Source organism: Ruditapes philippinarum, unplaced genomic scaffold (assembly GCF_026571515.1).
Source record: "Ruditapes philippinarum isolate M1 unplaced genomic scaffold, ASM2657151v2 ctg627_1_1_1_1, whole genome shotgun sequence".
In the NCBI taxonomy this organism is placed as follows: Eukaryota; Metazoa; Mollusca; class Bivalvia; order Venerida; family Veneridae; genus Ruditapes; species Ruditapes philippinarum.
The window spans coordinates 106061-130111 of record NW_026854864.1 but is presented as its reverse complement, the minus strand read 5'-3'; the positions used below and the strand labels follow the sequence as shown (position 1 = coordinate 130111).

General features: G+C 34.5%; 2 protein-coding genes across 2 annotated transcripts; one reads left to right on the top strand and one right to left on the bottom strand.

The window, feature by feature from the left end:
• Positions 1–682: 682 nt before the first annotated feature.
• LOC132741342 (eukaryotic peptide chain release factor subunit 1) lies at positions 683–12658 on the top strand. The gene is made up of 10 exons (XM_060729485.1): positions 683–1030; positions 3166–3341; positions 4112–4251; positions 4552–4690; positions 5635–5825; positions 7689–7818; positions 8190–8345; positions 9795–9859; positions 10707–10854; positions 11336–12658. Exons 1-10 carry the CDS (start codon positions 933–935, stop codon positions 11416–11418), a joined length of 1326 nt encoding a protein of 441 aa, XP_060585468.1. The 5' UTR covers positions 683–932; the 3' UTR covers positions 11419–12658.
• An 8107-nt stretch (positions 12659–20765) lies between these two features.
• Positions 20766–22902, bottom strand: LOC132741331 (acylpyruvase FAHD1, mitochondrial-like). The gene is made up of 2 exons (XM_060729474.1): positions 22705–22902; positions 20766–21728 (listed from the first exon to the last, which is right to left on the bottom strand). Exons 1-2 carry the CDS (start codon positions 22900–22902, stop codon positions 21234–21236), a joined length of 693 nt encoding a protein of 230 aa, XP_060585457.1. The 3' UTR covers positions 20766–21233.
• Between the last annotated feature and the right edge of the window lie 1149 nt (positions 22903–24051).

Here is a 24051-nt window from a genome sequence, read left to right as displayed (position 1 = left end):
TATTAAAACAGTACAATTCAAATTCTAAAAGTCACTTTCGCTCACTTTCGCTCACTTTCGTCAAAAATCTCACTTTCGTATTTTAGGCAAACCCTATTTCCGGTACAACTTTGCGAACTGAATTGAAACACGGCTTTTGATTGAAATAATTTCAGATTTTTGGTTATAATGGAAGATATCATGTAACAGCATTAGTTCATTTCAAAAGCTTTTTTTAGTATTTAGAACTGTGACAATTTAACAATTGTTTACACTATTTTATAAATATCTGAAAACGAAAGTGAAAGTAGAAAAACACCACGTAAAAAAAAATTCGTTTTCAGATATTTATAAAATAGTGTAAACAATTGTTAAATTGTCACAGTTCTAAATACTAAAAAAAGCTTTTGAAATGAACTAATGCTGTTACATGATATCTTCCATTATAACCAAAAATCTGAAATTATTTCAATCAAAAGCCGTGTTTCAATTCAGTTCGCAAAGTTGTACCGGAAATATGCCTATGAAATAAATGCAAATCTACGTGGTGATTAGTAAAATATAAAGATGTTAAGATATGTACTGCTTTAAAAACACATTATATCACATAATTATTTTCAATTAAAATTTATCTTTTTCCAATGCAATTACAGATATCACTTGTAAGAAATAGAAATATTTGATGAAAAATAACTAAAATTTGCACTTCCTTTAGTGACGTCATGACGTGTCTCACATGGCCGATATTGAGAAGGAAATTGCACAATAGTTGAAAACTTGTAAACAAAGTCGATATATAAATAAAATAACCAGTGTTTATTGAACTAAACTTATAGTTGCTGACAGTGAAATCAACAAAGAGCATTGTGAATCACGATCATAGACATTTTTCGGGAAAATCATTCCCGCCATACGGACCAAAGGTTTAGAAACTCGCAAATAACTGAAAGAAAATGGCCTCTAACGGCGTAGATGGCGAGACCAATGCTGATCGTAATGTAGAAATATGGAAAATAAAGAAACTTATAAAAAGCTTGGAAGCTGCTCGTGGGTTAGTGTATTTCAAGGATTTATAAGGAATTTCTATAAATTATTATAAAAATAATTTTTCATTGACCAAATAATTTATCATTAGACAAAATTAATCTAGAAGAATTTCAGTTGGTGTTGAAAGGGTTGAGCCATGGTCACTGATCAGTAAAAACGTGTGTTCAATTAGAATTTTGTGGTAATTTCTTGGATTAAACTGGGATCTAACTTAAGATCTTACTATGCGTATTCTATGACATGACGTGAACACTACGACATTCCTAGTTCTGGCTTCCAAAACTTTATAAGCCGCTATTTAACATTTTTGTTTTTCATCTGATGCGGCATTAAAGTTTTGGATTAGACCCGTTATGAAACCTAACCAGAATAACATAAGATGATTTATTCTTGTTTTTCACTTGCAAATACACTTGACCCAATCAATTCTTGTGCATTTTACGATAAAACAATTATTTTAATATCGTTCTATACCAATTAGAGTATCAAAATATTAATACCGTCATTAAAATTGCCTATTTAACTGTAAAATATCAATTTACGCCGACTACAGTCGGCCATGACATTCAGGTGCCACGCGAGACCTCGTATGACGTCATTCGCGGGAACAGATTTGAATAGTGTTGTGTACTATATTAAAACATTTTGTTGACATGATTTCGATATTTTTATTCAAGATAATGTTTTTATTTATTTTCATTAATTTTTTAGTACTTAAATACGATTTTATTGAATATTAAAGTCAGTAAATCACCTTTTTCACTATCTTTAAAAAAGAAATTTATAAAAATATTGGAGACACATGGGTTCATAAAGGTCAATCTCGTAATCACGTGGTCAAACATTTTGGCAATATGGCGGCCAAGTGCCGAAAATTTTACCTGTCGGAAACTATTAGGTAGTTTATGTTCGTAAGGCCATCCTTAAAAAAATGTTTGTTTGCAGTAACGCGACCGACTCACAAAATTTGCCCCTACTCAAAATTTTTTTTCATGGTCTGGATAAAAAAATTTTTTTTTGGAATCAGAAAATTATGCCTTGTGCTTTGTTTTCGTTCTGTTAAAGGTTAATAGAAGAAATAAAATGTAGGTCTTATTAAATTAGAATTCAGTTATCAATTTATTAATTGTTACCAGATTATCAAAGCATATATTGTCCAGCATTTTGAAATTCCATGTTTATTTAGGAGTACACTTCAATAAAAAAAAAAAAATCGACCTACCTTCCCACCTTGAAAATTCTGGGTCGGGTTACTGCAAACAAACATTTTTTTAAGGATGGCCTAATAAGATTTTTATTTGTCCATCCTTGGCTTATCAACAGATTATATATAGTTTTATCAAGGTATGCTTCACTTTACTTCATGGCATGTTCGATGAATAAATACAAGCGTGTCAGTTTCCTGGCACGATTATTGGTGTACTTTCCCTACGGGGTTATCTTCAGCGTTCACGTCATGTCATAGTATATAAACGGGTACGCTGAAGACCTTAAGCTACGACATTCCCATATAAAAAGTTCACCAATATTTGTGCCAAGAATCTGACATGCTAGTATTTATTAGTAGTAATAAAAAATTATTATTCTTAGAGCACGGCGCCATGAAGTAAAGACACTTTTAATATTTTGATAAATCATAATTGAAATAGTCTAGAAAGATGTTCAGTTGAAATGATATTTTTATCGGATAATGTACAAGAATAAATAAGAAAAAGATATTTGCAAATTTAAACAAGGTTTCACCAAAATGTCCTATTCAGTTTAGGTTTCATAATGGGTCTGATCCAAAACTTTAATGCCACATCAGGCGAAAGAAAAATGTTTAAAAAGTAGTTTATAAAGTTTTGGAAACCAGAACTATATGTTGACATGTCTTTGACTTTATGACAAGGTTTATACCATTTTCTTTAGTTAATTAATATGCTACATTTTGCAATGATGTATTCAGGGCTCACTGGCGCTCAAATAAAATAAAAGCCAATATTTTTAACTTAAAAAATTATAGCCAAAAGTTTAGCAGACTGTTCACGATTTAGTGATTAACAACATAAGCAGTTGATTGAATATACATTAGGCCTACATATAAAACTTTTTCTGTTTTATCAATGGAAAAAAGTTATAGATTTTGTCTTTTTTCAGCAATGGCACCAGCATGATTTCTCTTATCATTCCACCCAAAGATCAGATTCCTCGAGTCTCCAAAATGTTAGCTGATGAGTTTGGAACAGCATCAAATATTAAAAGTCGTGTAAACAGACTATCTGTACTTGGAGCTATTACATCTGTACAGCAAAGATTAAAATTGTACAACAAAGGTAATTCTTGTTTGTTCACAATAACTATATTAAATAAAGGATATTGAATGAGTGTCAGTTCAATACTGTATTTATTGAACGAGTTGAATAAAATTAAATTATGCGAGCCTCTGGCGAGCATAATATTATTTTATTCAACAAGTCCAATAAATTCAGTAATGAACTTGCACCAATTTATTCTAATTTTCTATTAATCACATAAATAAAGACCATTTAAAGTGAAGAAAGAGTCATTTTTCATTGACGCGCCATTGACTATATAGTAAAACGCTAACTTTTAGCGCGTCTTTACACTATGTTTGTATAACGCTAATGACGTCAGGTCAAAATATGTGCACGGCCATGCAATACCACTTTTACGGAGTCGCAAAATCGACACGGGTGTGTGATAAATTGGTTTATGTGATAACTTTGAAATGTGTTCATTTTGATATGTGTCGCTGTGAACAATATACTAATGTTAATGCCTGTGAAGCTCTGGACATATTGGTGTTTGGTTTTAGAGTATATTTCGTGATAAAATATCAAATACATTGCAATGTAAATAATTTTCAAACTTTCATAACAGCAAACCATATATAAACTACTTATTGAAGATCATGCATTTGTACTTAAACAAAATCAACAGAAACAATTTGTGTTCTTTAAAAAAACAACAACACTCATTTGAGGATTAGAATTTCCAAGTTTTGAAGAATTTATTAAAAGTCCTCTCCTAAATATTTTGCTCTTTTTTCATTGGATTAATATTTTGCTTTATTGTTTATCAGTACCTCCAAATGGGTTGGTGATATATTGCGGAACAATTGTGACAGATGAAGGGAAAGAAAAGAAAGTGAACATAGACTTTGAACCATTTAGACCTATCAATACATCCTTATATCTATGTGATAACAAATTTCACACCGAGGTAAATACACAGCAGTTTTGATAAATTCACAAGAGTAGAAAATAGATTGCCTTCTGGTAAAAGTTTACTTATTACAATCACATGAAGTAAAGATATTAACTGTACATGTAATATGGGAAATTTCTCTGTGACAGTTGAGTCTAATGGTCCCTTATTTCACACCATTGATACAAAAATCATATTGCATTGGTCACTCTGGGAAGTTAGTTATTCAGAAAAACTGTTGTTAAAAAGTGTAAAAATCAAACCTGCTTTATGTTCATACTCTTTTTCTTTCTAATGATTGTGTCATCATTTCAGGCATTAACAGCACTGCTTGCAGATGATAATAAATTTGGTTTTATTGTGATGGATGGTAACGGGGCATTGTTTGGAACATTGTCAGGAAACACGAGGGAAGTTTTGCATAAATTCACAGTGGATTTACCAAAAAAGCATGGTCAGTATCATTCAGTCAAAATAGTAGATGAAAAATTGAACAGAAAATAAAATACAACATTGGCAATATGCCATAAAAATACACTTTAAAATGAGTTAGCTTTAAAGGTACCTATAGATGGTATGTTGACAGTTATGCATCTGATATACCTTAAGATGATACGGTGTCTTGAGTCATCTTGAGTGACATGCTTGGTAGAGTGGTCAAGATCATTGACTTCAAATTTCTTGCCCCTCACTACTGTAGGTTCACACCAGGGGCTTTGAATAATTTATGTGAGGAGCTATCAAGCTAGCTGATGGAATGTCAGTTGTTCTACTCAAGTGCCTGCTCCTGCATGTAGTAATGTAGTATTACAGAAAAGGGTATCTTGTGGTATTTCTCCACCAATAAAGTGGGAAAATGGCCATATAACCTTTCAAATATGTCATTGTGACTCAAAAACCAACCCGAAAAAAGTAATCTATGTATTTTCAGGGTAAAAAGTGCTTAAATTTGAGTCCCTTTCTTAAAAAGTGTTTAATTATGAAAAAAGTGCTTAAATTTAAAAGTCCTTGAATTTGATAACTCTCTTGAAAAGTACTTAAATAGTGCTTAAATTTGCTGATAATGTGCTTGAAAATGATTGAAAAACAGTGTTGGTAAAAACCGACAGTTAAACAAAAAACCGATCCACATTAGCAGACTGACATTAGTAAATGTTTGCACAACGTAACCAGCGGGGAAGAATTGCTGTTTATTCAAACTAGTTTGTATTTTTTGCACCCTTTGTTCTATAGAAATTGTAAAATTGTTGATTGAAAATGTGTATTTGACAAAAAAAAATTGGCTGGAATCTGTGTGGAGAAACATGCAACACATTGTATTTAAAAATTAGGAAAACATGCTTAATAAGTGCTTAAAAAGTCCTTGAAAAGTTTTATTTTACCCTTATAATTCTTTAGGAAGAGGAGGTCAGTCAGCGCTTCGTTTTGCTCGATTAAGAATGGAGAAGCGACACAACTATGTACGCAAAGTAGCAGAAGTAGCTGTACAGATGTTTATCTCAAACGACAAAGTGAATTGCTCTGGTCTTGTATTGGCCGGGTCAGCAGATTTTAAAACTGAACTCAGTCAGTCAGATATGTTTGATCTGGTAAGTAAGACCAACTTACTTATAGATGCAAATTCATCCACCTCTTGGAAATAGCAGATACATATATTAAACATCATGTGAAAGGCCCCCCCCGACATGGTGAAGAGCAAATTGAAAATCTCTACACTGCAAGTTAAACCCTGCTTTTTTGCATAAAATGTTGAAAGGTTTACCCCCCCCCGTCTGTCCGACCGTCATGGTGAAAACTGAGCAAATTGAAAAGTACTCTACATGAAACTGGTAATGGATAGATGGCAGTATGGAGATTATGCACGTCTTTTTCTTTTCTTCCTATGTTGAAAATTCTGGTTTGCTATGGCAACAAATAGGCTGAAAATATGGCAAATTTTACACATAAACTGGATCCAGTGATAACGCAAAAAGTACTGGAAATATTTTTATGAAACTTTACATATGGGTAGATGGCAGTCTTGAGATTATGCACGTCTTTTTCTTTTCTTCCTATGTTGAAAATTCTGGTTGCTATGGCAACAAATAGGCTGAAAATATGGCAAATTTTACACATAAACTGGATCAGTGATAACGCAAAAAAGTACTGGAAATATTTTTATGAAACTTGACATATGGGTAGATGGCAGTCTTGAAATTATGCACGTTTTTTTCTTTTCTTCCTATGTCGAAAATTCTGGTTGCTATGGCAACACATAGACTGAAAATATGGCAAATTTTACACATAAACGGAATCCAGTGATAACTCAAAAAGTACTGGAAATATTTTTATGAAACTTGTTTTATTATGTTTTGTGGTCGATATTTTCAAATACAGACTTCATCCTCAAATTCATTATAAATGGCAATACACAGGAGTGTATGACAATTAAAGAACTTTTTGAGGGACCGGTAGGGGACTACTGTATTGCCCGCAATACTATCAAATGCTTGTTTTTTTTTGTCATGCCAGTTGCGGCGAGCTCGACTTAGTCACCATCTTTGGTGTATGTGTGTCCGTCAGTCTGGATTTGTCTATATAGATTACAAAATAATTTCAAACAAATGTTCACCATAATGGGGTGGTGTGTCACACACAAAACCCATGTCCACCACTTGAAGGTCAAGGTCACACTTGGGGTCAGCTCAAAATCTGTGTTCAGAGCAACTTGTGCATTCATGGAGGGATTTTAATATAACTTGGGACAAATATTTTCCATCGTGAGGTGGAGAAGCTCGAAAAATTCAGATGTCTGCGGTCAGGGTCACACTTAGGGGTCAAAGGTCAGATGACAAAATAAAACATTCATGAGAGTATAACTATTTAATATTACTTAGAACAAATGTTCTTCATGATGAGTTGAGTTGTCTTGAGCAAAATAAAGGTCAAGGTCACAACTTGTCAAAGGTCTAATAAAAATATCAAAATTTGTTGTCAGCTCTTATCTTGCTTATGCTTTGAAGTATTGTGCTTAGTGGTCAGGGGAGTTTTATTAAGCCCACTTGCATATAGTTGTTAAAATGGCTGTTCAGTGTTTGTGTGTGTGTCCAAACTTGTCCATGCAATAACTGCTTTGTGCATGGAGGGATTTTCAAATAACATGAACAAATGTTCATCATGAGACTTTGTCATGCACATGAACTGGGTCAGAAGTCAAGGTCACCTAAGATAATGGAATGTCAAGATTTTGCCTTGGATATAAAAAGGATCTGTTGAGCACATTTCACCTATGTATACATCTTTCTCCTTGATCTGAAGCTTATAGGATCAGGTTTGATTTTAGACGAGCAGGCCCTGTGGGCATGTTTTGTTTTTGACTGTGTGGTAATATTACTGGTTAGTAAATATGATGTATATATTGTTACATTTCAAAATCATAATAATACATACTTATGATGCCTCTCATATTTTAGAGATTACAACAAAAAGTGATAAAAATAGTAGATGTATCATATGGTGGTGAAAACGGGTTTAACCAAGCTATTGAACTTAGTGCAGATGCATTATCAAATGTTAAATTCATCCAGGAAAAGAAATTAATAGGTAAGTCTATGCGAAAGATATAACTGTTGAAAAGAAATAGAAATATTACTTGGAAAGACTTTGTTCCTGTCTCAATCTGGTCGAGTTGTTAAGGCCACAAATTTTGCACGTCTTTCTCCTCACTTCTCCAAATGAATATACATGTCAGCTTTCAGATGGTTGGTAGTTTTACCTATATTTTTGTACATGTATGTACCATTATGTGTAGAGAAGCATATCCGGTATCTCAACATCATGTCTAGAAGTCAGAATTTGAAAGTGGGTCACCACCCAATTAAATTTTCATTTCTGATTTAAAAACTTTATGAAATAGAAAATAGAATATTTCAAATTCATTTAAAAATTTTATTTATATATGATTTATTTTAAAGGCCGATATTTTGATGAAATCTCACAAGACACTGGGCGATTCTGTTTTGGTGTTGATGACACATTGAAAGCACTAGAGATGGGAGCTGTAGATATTCTCATTGTATGGGAGAACCTTGATATCACCAGATACGTGCTCAAAAATCATCAAACAGATGGTGAGTTATTATATGTTAATGTGTTAGTAAACGCCTACGTGAAATCATCACAGTTTAACCAATATCGCAAAAGATGGAGATCTCTGGTTGAAAATGGGATGTAAATATTCATGTGCCCTGGTATCATTACTGTATTTCTTTTCGACTGTAACATGGAGAAGAAGTACAAAATGCTTTGTCAAAATGTTGCTGGATTTACATTATGTTGGGTAGTTTGAAGTTATTCAGAGCAAGATTAATTATTTAAGTACTGCAGGTGGTTCTTTAATAAATATTTATATCGTTCTTCTGCACTTGCATAGCAATATACCATCCTGACAGTTATGAGTATTTTTAAAGTAAATGTTAGTTTGCTCAGTGAAACATAAATAAAGAAACAAAATGAAGATAAATTCATTTAACTATTTGATTAATTAGCTCACCTGAGCACAACATGCTCGTGGTGAGCTATTGTGATCCCCTACCGTCTGTCGTCATGCGTATTCAACAATTTCTTTAAAACAACATCTCCTCATAAACCAATGACTGCACAGTAACCAAACTTTACAAGAATTGTTCTGGTCTGTTTCATAAGTAGGTCACAGGGCTAGAAAAGGAGTTTAAAAAACTTAAAAATCTTCTTGTCTGAAAGTACACGGCCTAGAGCTTTGATATTTGGTATATGATATCACCTATAGGTCCTCTACCAAAGTTGTTCAAGTTATAGCCCTGAGGTCAAAATTGGCCTTGTCCTGGGGGTCATAGGTTTTCCTTATATGTTTATAGTAAAAACTTAAAAAATCTTCTTGTTTGAAGGTACAAGGCTTAGAGCTTAAATATTTGGTATATAATATCATCTATAGGTCCTCTACCAAAATTGTTCAAATTATAGCCCTGGGGTCAAAATTGGCCCCGTCTCGGGGGTCATAGGATTTCCTTACATGTTTATAGTAAAAACTTACAAGACCTGCTCTGAATTGACAAAGGCTAGAAGTTAGATATTTAGCATGAAGCATTGTATAGTGGAACTCTTCTAAAATTGTTCAAATTATAGCCCTAGGGTAAAAATTGGCCCTACCCTGGGGTCATATGTTTTCCTTATATGTTTATAGTAAAAAGTTAAAAACTGTTCCCATCTACAAATTTTAACCTTGATCATAACTTTAAAGTTCTTGGTGTATTGTCTTAAAACATCAACTTCTTACCTACACAAAAAATTAACCCAGTTTTGTATATTTTTTTAAGACCTGGTAACTTTTGTATATCAATTGCATTTAGAACTCAGGTGAGCGATTTGGGGCCAATGGCCCCCTTGTTTTTGAAAGTTTAGAACTGAACAAAAAATTGTTAATCATTTAAATAAGTTGTTTTATCAACATGATCTTTGAAAGAGTGATTACTACTAAAAGTGAAGAGGTTTTACATTATTTGAAATTACTGTATTTACTTTTATGGTTGCTTTTATTTCAGTTGAAAACATCCTTTTCCTCACACCAGAGCAAGAAAAAGACAAAACTCACTTTTTAGATAAAGATGTAAGTGACCACCACCAATACGTCATTTCTATTTTGTGTATTGTTTAGGTTTTAAGTATCAAGGAAAATCAATATTAGCTCTAAAGCAGAGCTCCAGAAAGCATGCGTATCAGCGTGAAATACGCATTGAAAATCTAAAATACACATCACTTTTAGAATTCATGCACAACAAAATAAAAATACGCTTGTATCATACTATGTCAAAACACAAGCGTGAAGAATAGAAGTGTATACATTTGATATTTAAAAAAGGGATGTTTGTAGCATAAAAATGCAATACATTGCTATTTCATTGCATTGAAAACTAAAAATTCTATTGTCAACAACAGATGTTAAAGAAAAACAGAAGAGAGGTAACAAATAAAATTTATGTGCAAGGTAATTATCGTAGGAGTTAACATAGTATAAAGTTTGTTTAGACATCCATTGTCGTGCTTATGCTTAAAAATATACAAAAATATATTTCAATTTCTTTCACTTTTGTTGTAAAAGTACTAAAAAAGTAAGAAAGAAAGAAAAAAAATCTGTTTAATTTAGATCACACTGCCCAAATATGGAAAACCTTGTTAACACTCTGTCACATTAGAGGTCATATTTTTGACTCAGTTTTCATCATCAAACTTTGTCAGGACGTTTGTCTAAGTAATTACTCGGATGAGTTCAATGGGTCAGGGGCAATGTTGGCCCTCTTGTTTACTTTTCTTAAAAGGTAAGTATGTTTTATTTTCATGAAATATAAGGGTATGCATTTTAAGGGATGAATACAAATGAAGATGTGATGGAATACGTTAATTTTGGCTGAGCTGTAATTTATTGGAATTAATTGAAATTAATATGTGATTTTCAGACTGGTGTAGAATTAGAGCTTCAGGACCAGATGCCTTTATTAGAATGGTTTGCAAACAATTACAAGAACTTTGGAGCCACCCTGGAAATAGTGACAGATAGATCACAAGAAGGTGCACAGTTTGTGAAAGGATTTGGTGGAATTGGAGGTTTGTACAGTTAAAACAAATTGCTTGTATTTACTTAGCATATATGCATGCCATTAGTAAAGTGTTAACTTAGTTTGCACTTAAGTCCAGACTTCATGCAGCTTAATATTAGTTAATACATTGTATGTCTTACGGCAAAATCAGTAGGAAATGTAGCTTAAAATGTATCTGTTTATTGTTTTATTTGTGCTGAACATCATGATGAGCTACTACTATCCATCTAGCATATGGAATGTCAGGTGCCCACTTGTGCCTGAAATAATGCATGGTGGGGCATTTGAGGTATTTTGTCAGTTGTGGTGGTGGAAAGTTGCAACTGCTGATGTGACTTAAAAACCCAACAAATTGACATTCTTGTTTAATCTTTATAGAAATTTTATTTTGAAATAGAAATATTATTTTTAATTTGTTGTTGTATTAATGGTACAGGGCCAGCTTTCTAATACATTGTTTTTGACAAGAAGTTTTACTATGTTTACAGGAATTTTACGATACCAAGTGGACTTCCAGATACTAGATCCAGGTTTAGACGGCTTTGACGATTTCAACCTTGATGATTATTAAATTATTTACAAACATTTGGCCATGCTGAGAGAACGTCATGTGAAATCTGTTCATGAGTAATCTGCTTTAATAACCTTCAACTTTTGATGATTTTCTCCTGGAAATGTACAGGTCTATGAAGAATTGAATTGTGTAAAAAAATCATTCTAGGGCTAGATATTAAATTTTTGTAATGGCATTGACCAGTAAGATGTTTTCTTACACTAAATGATTGTTTGTCTGTCCTATAAGGTATTTGTCTGGGGTCAATTTGCTGTTAACAGTAAATATTTTGATTTTAAAAATTGTAACAGAATAAAAGCAACTCTCTCAGCTTGAACATATCTTTAGAAAAAACATGCAATATGGGTGTGAATAGATATTCATATAAAATCTGTGATTACAGTCATTGACATAGTATTAATTGGCCCTATGGGCTGCTTATAGTTCAATGTACTTTGTCTGAACTAACATTTGGTTGCTCAGGACAATGCATTATAAGTCTCTGTGTAATGTCTAGCCCTGAAGTTAAGTTTTTATTTCTTTTTTATGTTCATAGTTTGATTATAAATATACCTCTTTGTAACAATGATTCTGTGAAAGAAAAAAAATTCAGGTACATAATTTATTGTATACAATTATAGTAAACAAAATACGTTTCTGGGGGGAAAATTTAATAAATGTCAACAAATTTCTTCTGTATACATAATTTTGTCATTAAACATTTGTCCATATGCTCCATACAATATTAATAATTGTCCAACTAAAATAAGCCGCAATAAATCACTTGAACATGTATTAAAGTTGTGAAAAAAGAGTTAACTCAGCCTGTTCAACATGTAAAGGGCTCAAAGCATTTTGTACCTTTTCGAGATACATATATTTTGAAAAATATTTTTCTCACATCTGGAGGCTTGCAGCTTGTATGTTAATTATAATGATATAAATTTAATTGTTATTTTTTCCAACTTTTACAAGTGCTGGGTATTTATAAAAACACCAAAAAAGAGTTATTATGCTTGGTATGAAAATAGTTTGTACAAAACAAATGTTAGATATGGAATAATGGTTTATTTTATGATTTTGTTTTTGTTTTGTTCATTGGTTCTGATAACTTTATATGAAAACATGTACAGAACACTCTCCAATATGTATAATTATTTATTTTGTTTATAAAAATTGTTTGCCAAGGAGAAGGTTATAAGCAGGATATTGTACACATTGAACCATGTGTCAAATCAAATACAGATTATATCTGATATATACAGTGTTGTGTCTTCATTTCTTCATGCTAATACAAGGTACATGTATTAAATTGGCTCAATTTAAATGAGCTCATTTTAAACAAGTGTAACACTTTGGGTTTTTGTGGCCAAGTGTTTGTTGTTTTAAACCACCTGTCCTTACCACTGGATTCAGTCCAGTCGGGAACTTTTGATTTTTCACATGCGAGGATGTGATCCAGCAAGCTTACGGTACATGTGGTTCTACTTCAGTCTCGGTTTGTGCCTCAAATAATGCAGAAGTGCACTAGGTCTTTCACCTCCATTAAATCTTTACACCAGTCTCGAAGAACAGTAACTGGTATTGATGTTCACTGAATTATTGCCCTTTAAGATTATATAACATTCCTGTTTTAAGTGTTTGACTTCAAACTTATTAAAGTTATTCTCTTGTAACTTTACAACAGAAGATCAAATGCAGCTACAAAATAAAATAAACTTGGATATAGTATATGGCTATGTTTTTCTAAATATCTTGTGCCATACCATTGCCTTATTTCAAAATAAGATACAGTCATACAATTTTCGCCGCGGAAAATTGACTCACAAAAAATCCCAGTGCTAGCCTTGTGACTATCCAACGCTCTATCATGTACATGAATTTTTAGCTCACCTGTCACAAAGTGACAGGGTGAGCTTTTGTGATCGCTTTTCGTCCGGCATCCGTCCGTAAACTTTTACTTTAAATGACATCTCCTCATAAACCTCTAAGCCAATTTCATCCAAACTTCACAGGAATGTTCCTTTGGTGGTCACCTTTAAAAATTGTTCAAAGAATTTAATTCAATGCAGAACTCTGGTTGCCATGGCAATCAAAAGAAAAAACTTTAAATATCTTCTTTTAAAAAACCATAAGAGCTAGAGCTTAGATATTTGGCATGAAACATCTTCTAGTGAGTGTCTACCAAGTTTGTTCAAATAAAAGCCCTGGGGTCAAAATTGGCCCCGCCCCGGGGGGTCATTGATTTTCCCTATATGCATATAGTAAAAACTTAAAAATCTTCTTTTAAAGAACCCAAAGAGCTAGAGCTAAGATATTTAGCATGAAACATTTTCTGATGGGTGTCTACCAAGTTTGTTCAAATCAAAGCCCTGGGGTCAAAATTGGCCCCGCCCCGGGGGGTCATTGATTTTCCCTATATGCATATAGTAAAAACTTTAAAAAATCTTCTTTTAAAGAACTCAAAGAGCTATGGCTAAGATATTGAGCATCAAACATGTTCTAATAGGTGTCTACCAAGTCTGTTCAAATAAAAGCCCTGGGGTCAAAATTGGCCCCGCCCCAGGGGGTCATTGATTTTCCCTATATGCATATAGCAAAAACTTAAAAAATCTTCTTTTAAAGAACCAAAAGAGTTAGAGCTAAGATATTTAGCATGAAACATGTTCTAATAAGTGTCTACCAAGTTTGTTCAGATAAAAGCCCCAGGGTCAAAATTGGCCCCGCCCCGGGGGGTCATCGATTTTCCCTATATGCATATAGTAAAAACTTAAAAAATCTTCTTTTAAAGAACTCAAAGAGCTAGAGCTAAGATATTTAGCATGAAACATGTTCTAATGGGTGTTTACCAAGTTTGTTCAAATAAAAGCCCTGGGGTCAAAACATGTTCTAATAGGTGTCTACCAAGTTTGTTCAAATAAAAGCCCTGGGGTCAAAATTGGCCCCGCCCCAGGGGGTCATTGATTTTCCCTATATGCATATAGTAAAAACTTAAAAAATCTTCTTTTAAAGAACTCAAAGAGCTATGGTTAAGATATTTAGCATCAAACATGTTCTAATAGGTGTCTACCAAGTTTGTTCAAATAAAAGCCCTGGGGTCAAAATTGGCACGCGCCGGGGGTCATTGATTTTCCTTATATGTGTATAGCAAAAACTTAAAAAATCTTTGAAAAAACCCAAAAAGCTAGAGTTAAGATATTAAGCATGAAACATCTTTAAGTGAGTGTCTACAAAGTTTGTTCAAATAAAAGCCCTGGGGTCAAAATTGGCCCCGCCCCGGGGGTCATTGATTTTCTTTATATGTGTATAGCAAAAACTTAAAAAAATCTTCTTTGAAAAAACCCAAATAGCTAGAGTTTAGATATTAAGCATGAAACATCTTCTAGTAAGTGTCTACAATGTTTGTTCAAATAAAAGCCCTGGGGTCAAAACTGGCCCGGGCCCCAGGGGTGTCATTGTTTTTAACTATATGTGTATAGTAAAAACTTTAAAAAAATCTTCTTTTAAAAAGCCCAATGAGCTAGAGCTTAGATGTTTAGCATGAAACATCTTATGGGTGTCTACCAAGTTTGTGCAAATAAAAGCCCTTGGGTTAAATTGGCCCTGCAACATTGGGGGTGGGGGTTAGGGGGGCCTATATACAGGTGAGCGACCTCAGGGCCATCATGGCCCTCTTGTTAGCTTGACTATTCGATATTATCCTAGTCACCTGAGCGTCCGCATAACCACTTGTATTAAAGTTTGTGTATCACCTCAAATATTTTCAAAGTCCATTCACATATGACTGTCTTGTTTACCATCATGCCCCCAACCTGTAGACTTATGCTTTGAATGTATTATGCTTAGTGGTCAGAAGATTTTTAGTTGTCAAATGGCTGTTCAGTGTTTGTGTGCGAGTGCGTGCTTCTAAACTTGTCCATGCCATAGCTTCTTCATACATGGAGGAATTCTCAAATTACATGAACTGAGTTTTTTAGGCACACATGTTCATCATGAGACTTTGTGTCATGCACATGAACCAGGTCAAGGTCACCTAAGATGGTGCACCGAAGTGTTGCGCAAATCTCGCCTATGTTTGATCTGAAGCTTATAGGCAGGTTGAATTTAAGATAAGCGGCCCGTGGGCATGTCTTGTATGTATTACACGAGATCACCATTTTTAGCTCACCTGTCACAAAGTGACAGGGTGAGCTTTTGTGATCGCTTTTCGTCCGGCGTCCGTCCGTAAACTTTTGCTTTAAATGACATCTCCTCATAGACCACTGAGCCAATTTCATCCAAACTTCACAGGAATGTTCCTTTGGTGGTCACCTTTAAAAATTGTTCAAAGAATTTAATTCCATGCAGAACTCTGGTTGCCATGGCAACCAAAAGAAAAATCTTTAAATATCTTCTTTTAAACAACCCTAAGAGCTAGAGCTTAGATATTTGGCATGAAACATCTTCTAGTGAGTGTCTACCAAGTTTGTTCAAATAAAAGCCCTAGGGTCAAAAATGGCCCCGCCCCAGGGGGTCATTGATTTTCCCTATATGCATATAGTAAAAACTTAAAAATCTTCTTTTAAAGAACCGTAAGAGCTAGAGCTTAGATATTAAGCATGAAACATCTTCTAGTGAATGTCTACCAAAGTTTGTTCAAATAAAAGCCCTGGGGTCAAAATTGGCCCCGCCCCAGGGGGTCATTGATTTTCCCTATATGCATATAGTAAAAAACTTAAAAAATCTTCTTTTAAAGAACCCAAAGAGCTAGAGCTAAGATATTAAGCAATGAAACATCTTCTAGTGAGTGTCTACCAAGTTTGTTCAAATAAAAGCCCTGGGGTCAAAAATTGACCCCGCCCCAGGGGGTCATAGATTTTCCCTATATGCATATAGTAAAAACTTAAAAAAATCTTCTTTTAAAGAACCCAAAGAGCTAGAGCAGCTAAGATATTTAGCATGAAACATCTTCTAATGAGTGTCTACCAAGTTTGTTCAAATAAAAGCCCTGGGGTCAAAATTGGCCCCGCCCCAGGGGGTCATTGATTTTCCCTATATGCATATAGTAAAAACTTAAAAATCTTCTTTTAAAGAACCGTAAGAGCTAGAGCTTAGATATTAAGCGTGAAACATCTTCTAGTGAATGTCTACCAAATATGTTCAAATAAAAGCCCTGGGGTCAAAACTGGCCCCGCCCCGGGGGGGGGGGGGTCATTGATTTTCCTTATATGTGTATAGCAAAAACTTAAAAATCTTCTTTGAAAAAACCCAAATAGCTAGAGTTTAGATATTAAGCATGAAACATCTTTAAGTAAATATCTACAAAGTTTGTTCAAATAAAAGCCCGGGGGTCAAAACTGGCCCTGCCCCAGGGGTGTCATTGTTTTTAACTATATGTGTATGGTAAAAACTTTAAAAATCTTCTTTTAAAAAACCCAATGAGCTAGAACTTAGATGTTTAGCATGAAACATCTTCTTATGGGTTTCAAATAAACAAATTAAAGCCCTTGGGTAAAAATTGGCCCGGGGTTGGGGGGGGGGGGGCTATATACAGGTGAGCGACTTTCAGGGCCATCATGGCCCTCTTGTTTTAACTAGAGATATTCTTGGGCAAAAACAGGCATTTTCACAAATTTTTCCGAAGCTGCTATTTTTAACCCGCTGAAAACATTTTATAAAATGGGGAAACATGTTTAAAATGACCTGATAAACAGGACTGATTTTGAGGATTTGGCTCCCTATAAGATGCTAGAGGCATTTTGTAGTACAAGTATTTTACCTATTTAAGGTATGCTGAATCCGATAAAGGTGGATACCAAATTGAAAAAACTTGATCTTGACCATTGAAATGGCCATTTAAAAATGACCACTAAAAATGGCCGCCAAATTTCTTTTATTATAAATGGATGATATATCAAAGAAAGGAAAAGCCTGATTTGTCACAAAGCAGGTTTCGGTTAAAACAAAGTTAGAACACCAAAACAGAATTAAAGCACAAAGCAATTCCAAAATGGCCGAAAAAATCCAAGATGGCAGACATTTTTTCTATATAGGCTAATAGGCTAATAATAATAGTAATGAAAATATAGAAGTAACATATTAAAGATAGTACTGAAAAATTTTAAGTCATTTAAAGCATATTTAGGGTTTTACGCAGCGAAGCACATACCTCTTTCCTGCCTATAATGCTATGATTTTTATCTGGCACTCCTTATGCAAGCATATAAAACAGTGGGTCTACTCGGATGCGTTAAGATGTTTTGAGGGGGTTAAACGTGTGCATGCAAAATATACAATAATTAAAGGCATTTTTCCTCTGAGTACCCTTGGGTTTTGAGTGTTCGTTTTCTGTTATCGGTCGTCGTCTTCGTTCTTTCTGTTAATCGTTGTTCGTGCATTTTTTCTTCTGTCAGATATTCTGTTATTGGTTCGTGACTCTTCCGTTCTTCTGTTATTGGTCCCGGTCGCAGTTCTCTTGTTGTCAGTTCTTCTGTTATTGGTGTTGATCTTCGTTCTTCTGTAATCGGTCCTGGTCTAAGTTCTTTTGTTGTTAGATGATCTGTTATCGGATTTCGTCTCTTTTTTTCTGCTATCGGTCGTCGTCTTCGTTCTTCTGTTTTCGGTTCTCGTCTTCGTTTTTCTTCGTTCTTATGTTATCCGTTCTTGTCTCTATTCTTCTGTAAGAAGTCTGATCTCCGTTTTTTTGTCTTCAGTCCTCGTCTATGGTATTCTGTTATCGGTCCTAGTTTCTATTTTTCTGTTATCAATCCTCGTCTCCGTTGTCTTGTTGTCAGTTCTTCTGTCCTGTTCTGTTATCGGTTCTCGTCTTCGTTCTTTTGTCATCGGTTCTTGTCTCTATTCTTCTGTGATCAATCCTCGTCTATGTTATTTTGTTATCAGCCTTCGTCTCCGTTGTCTTGTCAGTTCTTCTTTTATCGGTCCCTGTCCTGTTCTGTTATCGTTCTCGTCTTCGTTGTTTTGTCATCGGTTCTTGTCTCTATTCTTCTGTAATCAGTCCTGGTCTTTGTTTGCTTGTTGTCAGTTTTTGCTGTTATCGGCCCCTGTCCTGTTCTTCTGTAAGCGGTCCTCGTCTCTGATTGCTTGTTGTCAGTTCTTCTGTTATCGGTGGACCCTGTCCTGTTCTTCTGTTAGCGGTCCTCGTCTCTGTTTGCTTGTTGTCAGTTCTTCTGTTATCGGTTCCCTGTTTCTGTTCGCTTGTTGCCAGTTCTTCTGTTAATCGTCCCTGTCTCTGTTCTTATGTTATCGGTCCTCATCTTTGTGTCGTCTTTGTGTTCAAGTTCTTGTCTCCGTTTTCCTTATTGTATCGGTCGTTCGTCTTCGGATCTTGTACTATTGGTACTATGTTCCTGTTTCCGTTAAGGTCTTCTCTTGTTTCTTATCGTTTGCCGTCCATTCTGTGTCTATGTCCTGGTTATGTCTAATCTCGTAGTCATTTATTTCGTTACAGTGGAGTAGCGGGGGATCGAAAATCACGACCCCCTTGATTTGGTAGGCAGACAGTGTTACCAACTGCAGCGCAATAGCGCCCGCCTGCTGGAATAATAACCATTTTTGAAAATCGCTTTATACATTAAATACTATTTCTAAATGGCTAACAAAGGGTGTATTACAATTAATAGTTTAAGCACCTCTACTACTGTAGCCTACCACGTGACTTTTATATGGTCAAAAGAAAATCATTACTCAGATGTTACAGACAAATAATATTTTTATAGATATCCTTTGCTATTACTTTAAGATATCCCTAAGTATGCTTTAATTATTATTAATTTTTTTTTTTTTGGGGGGGGGGGGGGGTTGCCGTATAATATTTAAAACATCTTTTTTCCTCGGTTTTGTGGTTGGGTTTATGGCATTGAAATGACATTTTTTGACATTTCAAAATAATTTTTAAATATTCAGTTCTTTAAAACATAAATACATAATAAGTGCAAAATATAATGAAAAACACAATGAACAACTTATGAGAAAAATTATCATAGCTACAAATAATGTTGAAAATTACGGAAACACCTGAAGTGGTATTTCCAAACTTTCTCCCGGAATTGAATTTTTTTACAATCTTATTATTATTGGATTCGTTACCTTAACGCGCTAGTAAAATGGAATATTTAATTTTGTTTATTACAGTACTGTATTGTTATATACTGTTAATGAAAAAACAGTACTGTATATAACTGTTAATTTTGAGCCATTAGGCTTATAATCGCTATATTTGGTGGCCAATCTCATTAAAATCGGATCATATTAAATAATCATTTGATTTTGACAAGAATAATTAATTGCATCATATTGTATCATAGTTTTAATGACCTATTTTAGTATTTTTTTAAGCGGCCATTTTGAATTGACCTTTTGAAGGACGAGGTCAATTTTATTTTCTTGGTATCCACCCTCATCGTCTTTAACATACCCATATTAGGTTAAAACACTCAAGATATAACTTGTACTATAAAATGCATCTAGCATTCATATTTTCTTAAAATCAGTCCTGTCTATGATAGTATTTCTTGTCAATGGAAAGTAAGTATTTATAGCAATGAAAATATCCTTATTTCATTTTGTGTGTTTTTAGTTTTATTAATACTACGCGCTGGCTTTGCGATATGTCCCAGACTTCCGGCCTCTGTTACGTCGCTGGTCGTAAGAGCCTGCAAACGGAGGGACTTAGTTACGCCCTGATCACGTCGCTATCGTAGAGGCCACAACGGAGGTTCTTTCTCAATGCCGTCATTCGTCGTAAGATCTTCTAATAGGACGCCAGTTCTTCAGATCTTGAACGCAGTAGACAATATTGAGGAAAAGCACCTCTTCCGGGAGCCAGCAGCCCTTCGTACGGCCACTCCCTTCGCCGTTATTTAGGTCACACCAGCTAAGTGACCTAACTAGGTCACCCATCTGGTGTGACCTTTGCCCTCCGAGCGACGTGCACGCCGCGAAGGGAAGTCGAATCAAATTTATTACGTACCTATTGTTTTATATAGGCCATCAGTGCAGCACTGGCGCAGGTAATACGGTGTGTAGGATGATCCATAACTTTTGTCTCGTCTGCCCATTCTGCTGGTTTTGGACGTCGCAAATAACTTTGACTTTTTGAACTAGCAGGATAGAAGCATTTATAGGGTTTCACTTCTCTGCGGGGCTTTTTCGGGAGCTTGATAACCTGATAATGTTAAACCCGCTTTTCCGGGGAAGCGGGGCTACATTTTACTTAGACACAATTGGTCGCCAGTAATAGTGTTTCAATAGGCCCTTCATTAAACCATATAAATGATCAAAGAAGTAAGGTTAAGAAACTTGATTGTTTTAACAGCTGAGTCAATAAATAGAATGTATGGTACTGATAAAATACACAAACTTAAAGACAATATTTAAGTTTCTGAACTTTTTATTTCAAATAAAATAAATGGTAATATTCTTTGAAAATCAAGACGAAATTTATTTCATTAACCTTAAGAAAATAGCGCTGAATGTGAAAACATATTGTCATAAAAGTAGTAAAATGTAAATGAGGTAGTGCATTGTATTTAGACTACCATACAAATTACCATATCTCTTAGACCCTATAACTGAATAAATTCCTAAAATGAAACAGAAGCAAATGATAGTTCAGGTCAATGAGTAACATTTTTGAAAACTACATAACAAAATAAGCAAATCCTTTTGAGCCACTCAGCGGCATAATGGGAATTACCCATACCAATAAATGAAAATTATCTCCATAATTCGTAAGTGAAATTTAAATGTGTTTAAAATCTGATAATTGTGTACCATCAAACGTTTTTGTCATATCATTACTTTTGCTCAAATGTAGTTAAGTTCTAGCCTATTGCTTATTGCACAAGGAACTTCATGGTAATCAAACTTTTCCCCTCCGCTTCCAATCCTGCTTCAATAACTTCGCCACTTGTCACAGGTCCAGCCCCGGCTGGTGATCCTGTCAGGATGATGTCGCCTTGTTCCAGTGTGAAATACTTACTTAGATAACATATAACCTGTGGTACAGTAAATATCATATCAGATGTAGAACTGTCTTGTTTTGTGGACCCATTTACCTTCAGCCACAATTGGGCATTATTTGTATCGGGGATATTTTCTTTTGGTATAAATTTGCTGACCGGACAAGCTGTATCAAAACCTTTAGCCAAAGACCAAGGCTGACCATCGGCTTTGGCTGCACACTGGAAATCCCATGCCGTCATATCTAAACATAGGGCATATCCGGCTACATAATCGAGAGCACGGTCTTCAGACACGTCCTTGGCTTTAGTTGCTATGACAACGCCGAGCTCTACTTCGTGGAAAAACTCCTTGCATGCCGGTGGAATCTAAAATCACATAATTATTATATTGTTAATGTTACTTTTAACTTTTGATACACATAACTATAATAACGTTTCCGGAAACCAATATTTATTAACAAAAGAACAAGCGTGTTTGTGGTTAAATATATTGTTATTCAAATGAAAGGTTCAGAGTAAGCCTTGATAGTAATACCCTATATATCTGTCTTTCTTATTTTAAATGAACATGATTTTAATGATTTACAACGGGAGATTAAAAGTCCGTTATGTAAATATGTTATAAATTGAAAAAACTACTGGATTAATTCCAGGGAAGGTACGAGGTAATATTCAATTATTTCTATTTTATGAATGAATGGGCATGTATATACATATTATGTATCTTGATTGCTTTCCTCCTCTTCAATATAGTGACCATTGATGTTGAGCTTGAGAATAACACTATTATCGATTTATTGGAGATCGGAGTATTTATTGCTACACTTGCAACTGCTAACCTGATAGAGTCATATGCAATCGAACAACTTTGTTAACTACAGTAAAGAGATAGAGGACACATTTAACATAGTGGGTATAAATAGTAACTTTTCACATAATACAGAATAGCACATGGGTTTAATATATCTAATGTTGGGAATTAAAAAGATACTTAATACCGTTTTATGAAATCTATCAAAGGACGATATAATCCTTGTCATGAATAAAGCAGAAAGAATTAAATAGCTATGCTCTGTAAATAGGTCTCAATTTCTATACTGACTTCGCTTTATATATAAACAACATACTTATTGGTCTACCTTGTTTAAAATTTATCAAACATTCTAATAGGGAAGAATAATCTGTAGATAAGGAGTCATACTCTCGTTATATGTTATCACACAATGATCAAGGCTAAACTCTACATCAAAATTTCCAAAGCTGTCCCCCTACAAAATGTTGTTATGTCAATTTCTCACTTTAACCAATATAACCGCACCTAATCTACTGAGATCATACAAACAGCTTTTCTGGGTCGATCTGTGAGAACAAGGCCGATCTGGCCACCTTTAAAAAGTTTTCTTGGTTTGGTCACACGTCTTAGTTTCCCAGAGCACGTCTGCGCATCATTACTTAGCGTGGGAATGAGAGTGAGACGAGGCTCTTTTGACTGGTTTTCTAAGCTGAGTATAACCTTTACATCTATCACAATGGCAAACATGGTTGGTGTAGTCGACACTACTTATATTTTAAATCATACTAAGAAAGTTATCCACGTTTTATCCAAATTATATACACTTTAATCTGAGCATATTTACTTATTATTTATGCCCTCAGGGCATATAAGTAACATTCGCTGAAACGCTCGTTTCACGTCTGGGTCACTGTTACGAGGTTAACCTATGTATATGGCCAGAGTTGAGGATATATTTTTCTTTATGTTCTACTGTACCATTATTGGCATATTCTAAAAGGATTTAACATCAATTTACTACTCATCATTTCTCAAAAAGTACATTGATCTGTGAGCAATAGTGATAGATACTCGTGTCTTACAATATTATATCACGCATTAAATCGTAATATTGAGCTACGCAATAAGTTTTCATAAGACACTTATGAAGCAAATAGAATAACACTTGGTTATATAAACACATGTCCACTTAAAATCGGTCAGATCATGGGAAAATGAAATAATCATAAGTCTCGAGTAGATATAACTAATGGCTCTAATAATTTCCTACATTATTACTTATCACGATAGGGCAAGGAGGTTTACGACTATATATTCTGACGGAGAGTTATATGGGAAGCTGTGTCATCTTATAATTCGTCCCTGTATATTTCCTTTTTCACTTGAAAATAGGGCCGTCGTATCTTAGAGTAAACACTATCTGTTCTCAGTTGGATTTAATCTATTCGCTTAAGGTTTCATATATATAATTGATATCAGTGATATGTCATTTAAGTATAGTGAACTGGTGCAATGCCTTGATTTGTGACTGTCAACTTTTCAGTCGAGCTTTTCTATTCTCTCTGGTGGAGGGTTAAGCGGTCTCGTATAGGATCCCATGTCACTCTGGATTTAAAAAAATTAAAGAGTTTCAAACACTCGTTTTGCTCATTACAGTGAGTTTTATTTTTTTATTAGTTGAAGTAAGCGATATTAGTATTATATCATAACCAAGCGCAAGAAAGGAGGAGGTCCTCGCTCTACATTTGAGGTGGTAGATAATGATGGGTCATTTTTAGGGTCACTAAGGAGACAATAGTTTACCGTATTAAATGTAGAGGTCACTCAAAGGTGCTCAGAATACCGCACTCTCTCTTCACCACTTGTTGTCTCAGACACAGCCTCTTCATTACAGTG

Bases quoted from the DNA above. Each gene is read 5' to 3' on its own strand.
- LOC132741342 (XM_060729485.1), top strand. From the start codon at position 933: ATGGCCTCTAACGGCGTAGATGGCGAGACCAATGCTGATCGTAATGTA. The intron at 9,860-10,706 runs GTAAGTGACCAC...TGTGATTTTCAG, and splicing joins CTCACTTTTTAGATAAAGAT to ACTGGTGTAGAATTAGAGCT. The intron at 10,855-11,335 runs GTTTGTACAGTT...CTATGTTTACAG, and splicing joins AGGATTTGGTGGAATTGGAG to GAATTTTACGATACCAAGTG.
- LOC132741331 (XM_060729474.1), bottom strand. From the start codon at position 22,902: ATGTTTGCCATTGTGATAGATGTAAAGGTTATACTCAGCTTAGAAAAC. The intron at 21,729-22,704 runs GTTTGTATGATC...ATGTGATTTTAG, and splicing joins CAGATCGACCCAGAAAAGCT to ATTCCACCGGCATGCAAGGA.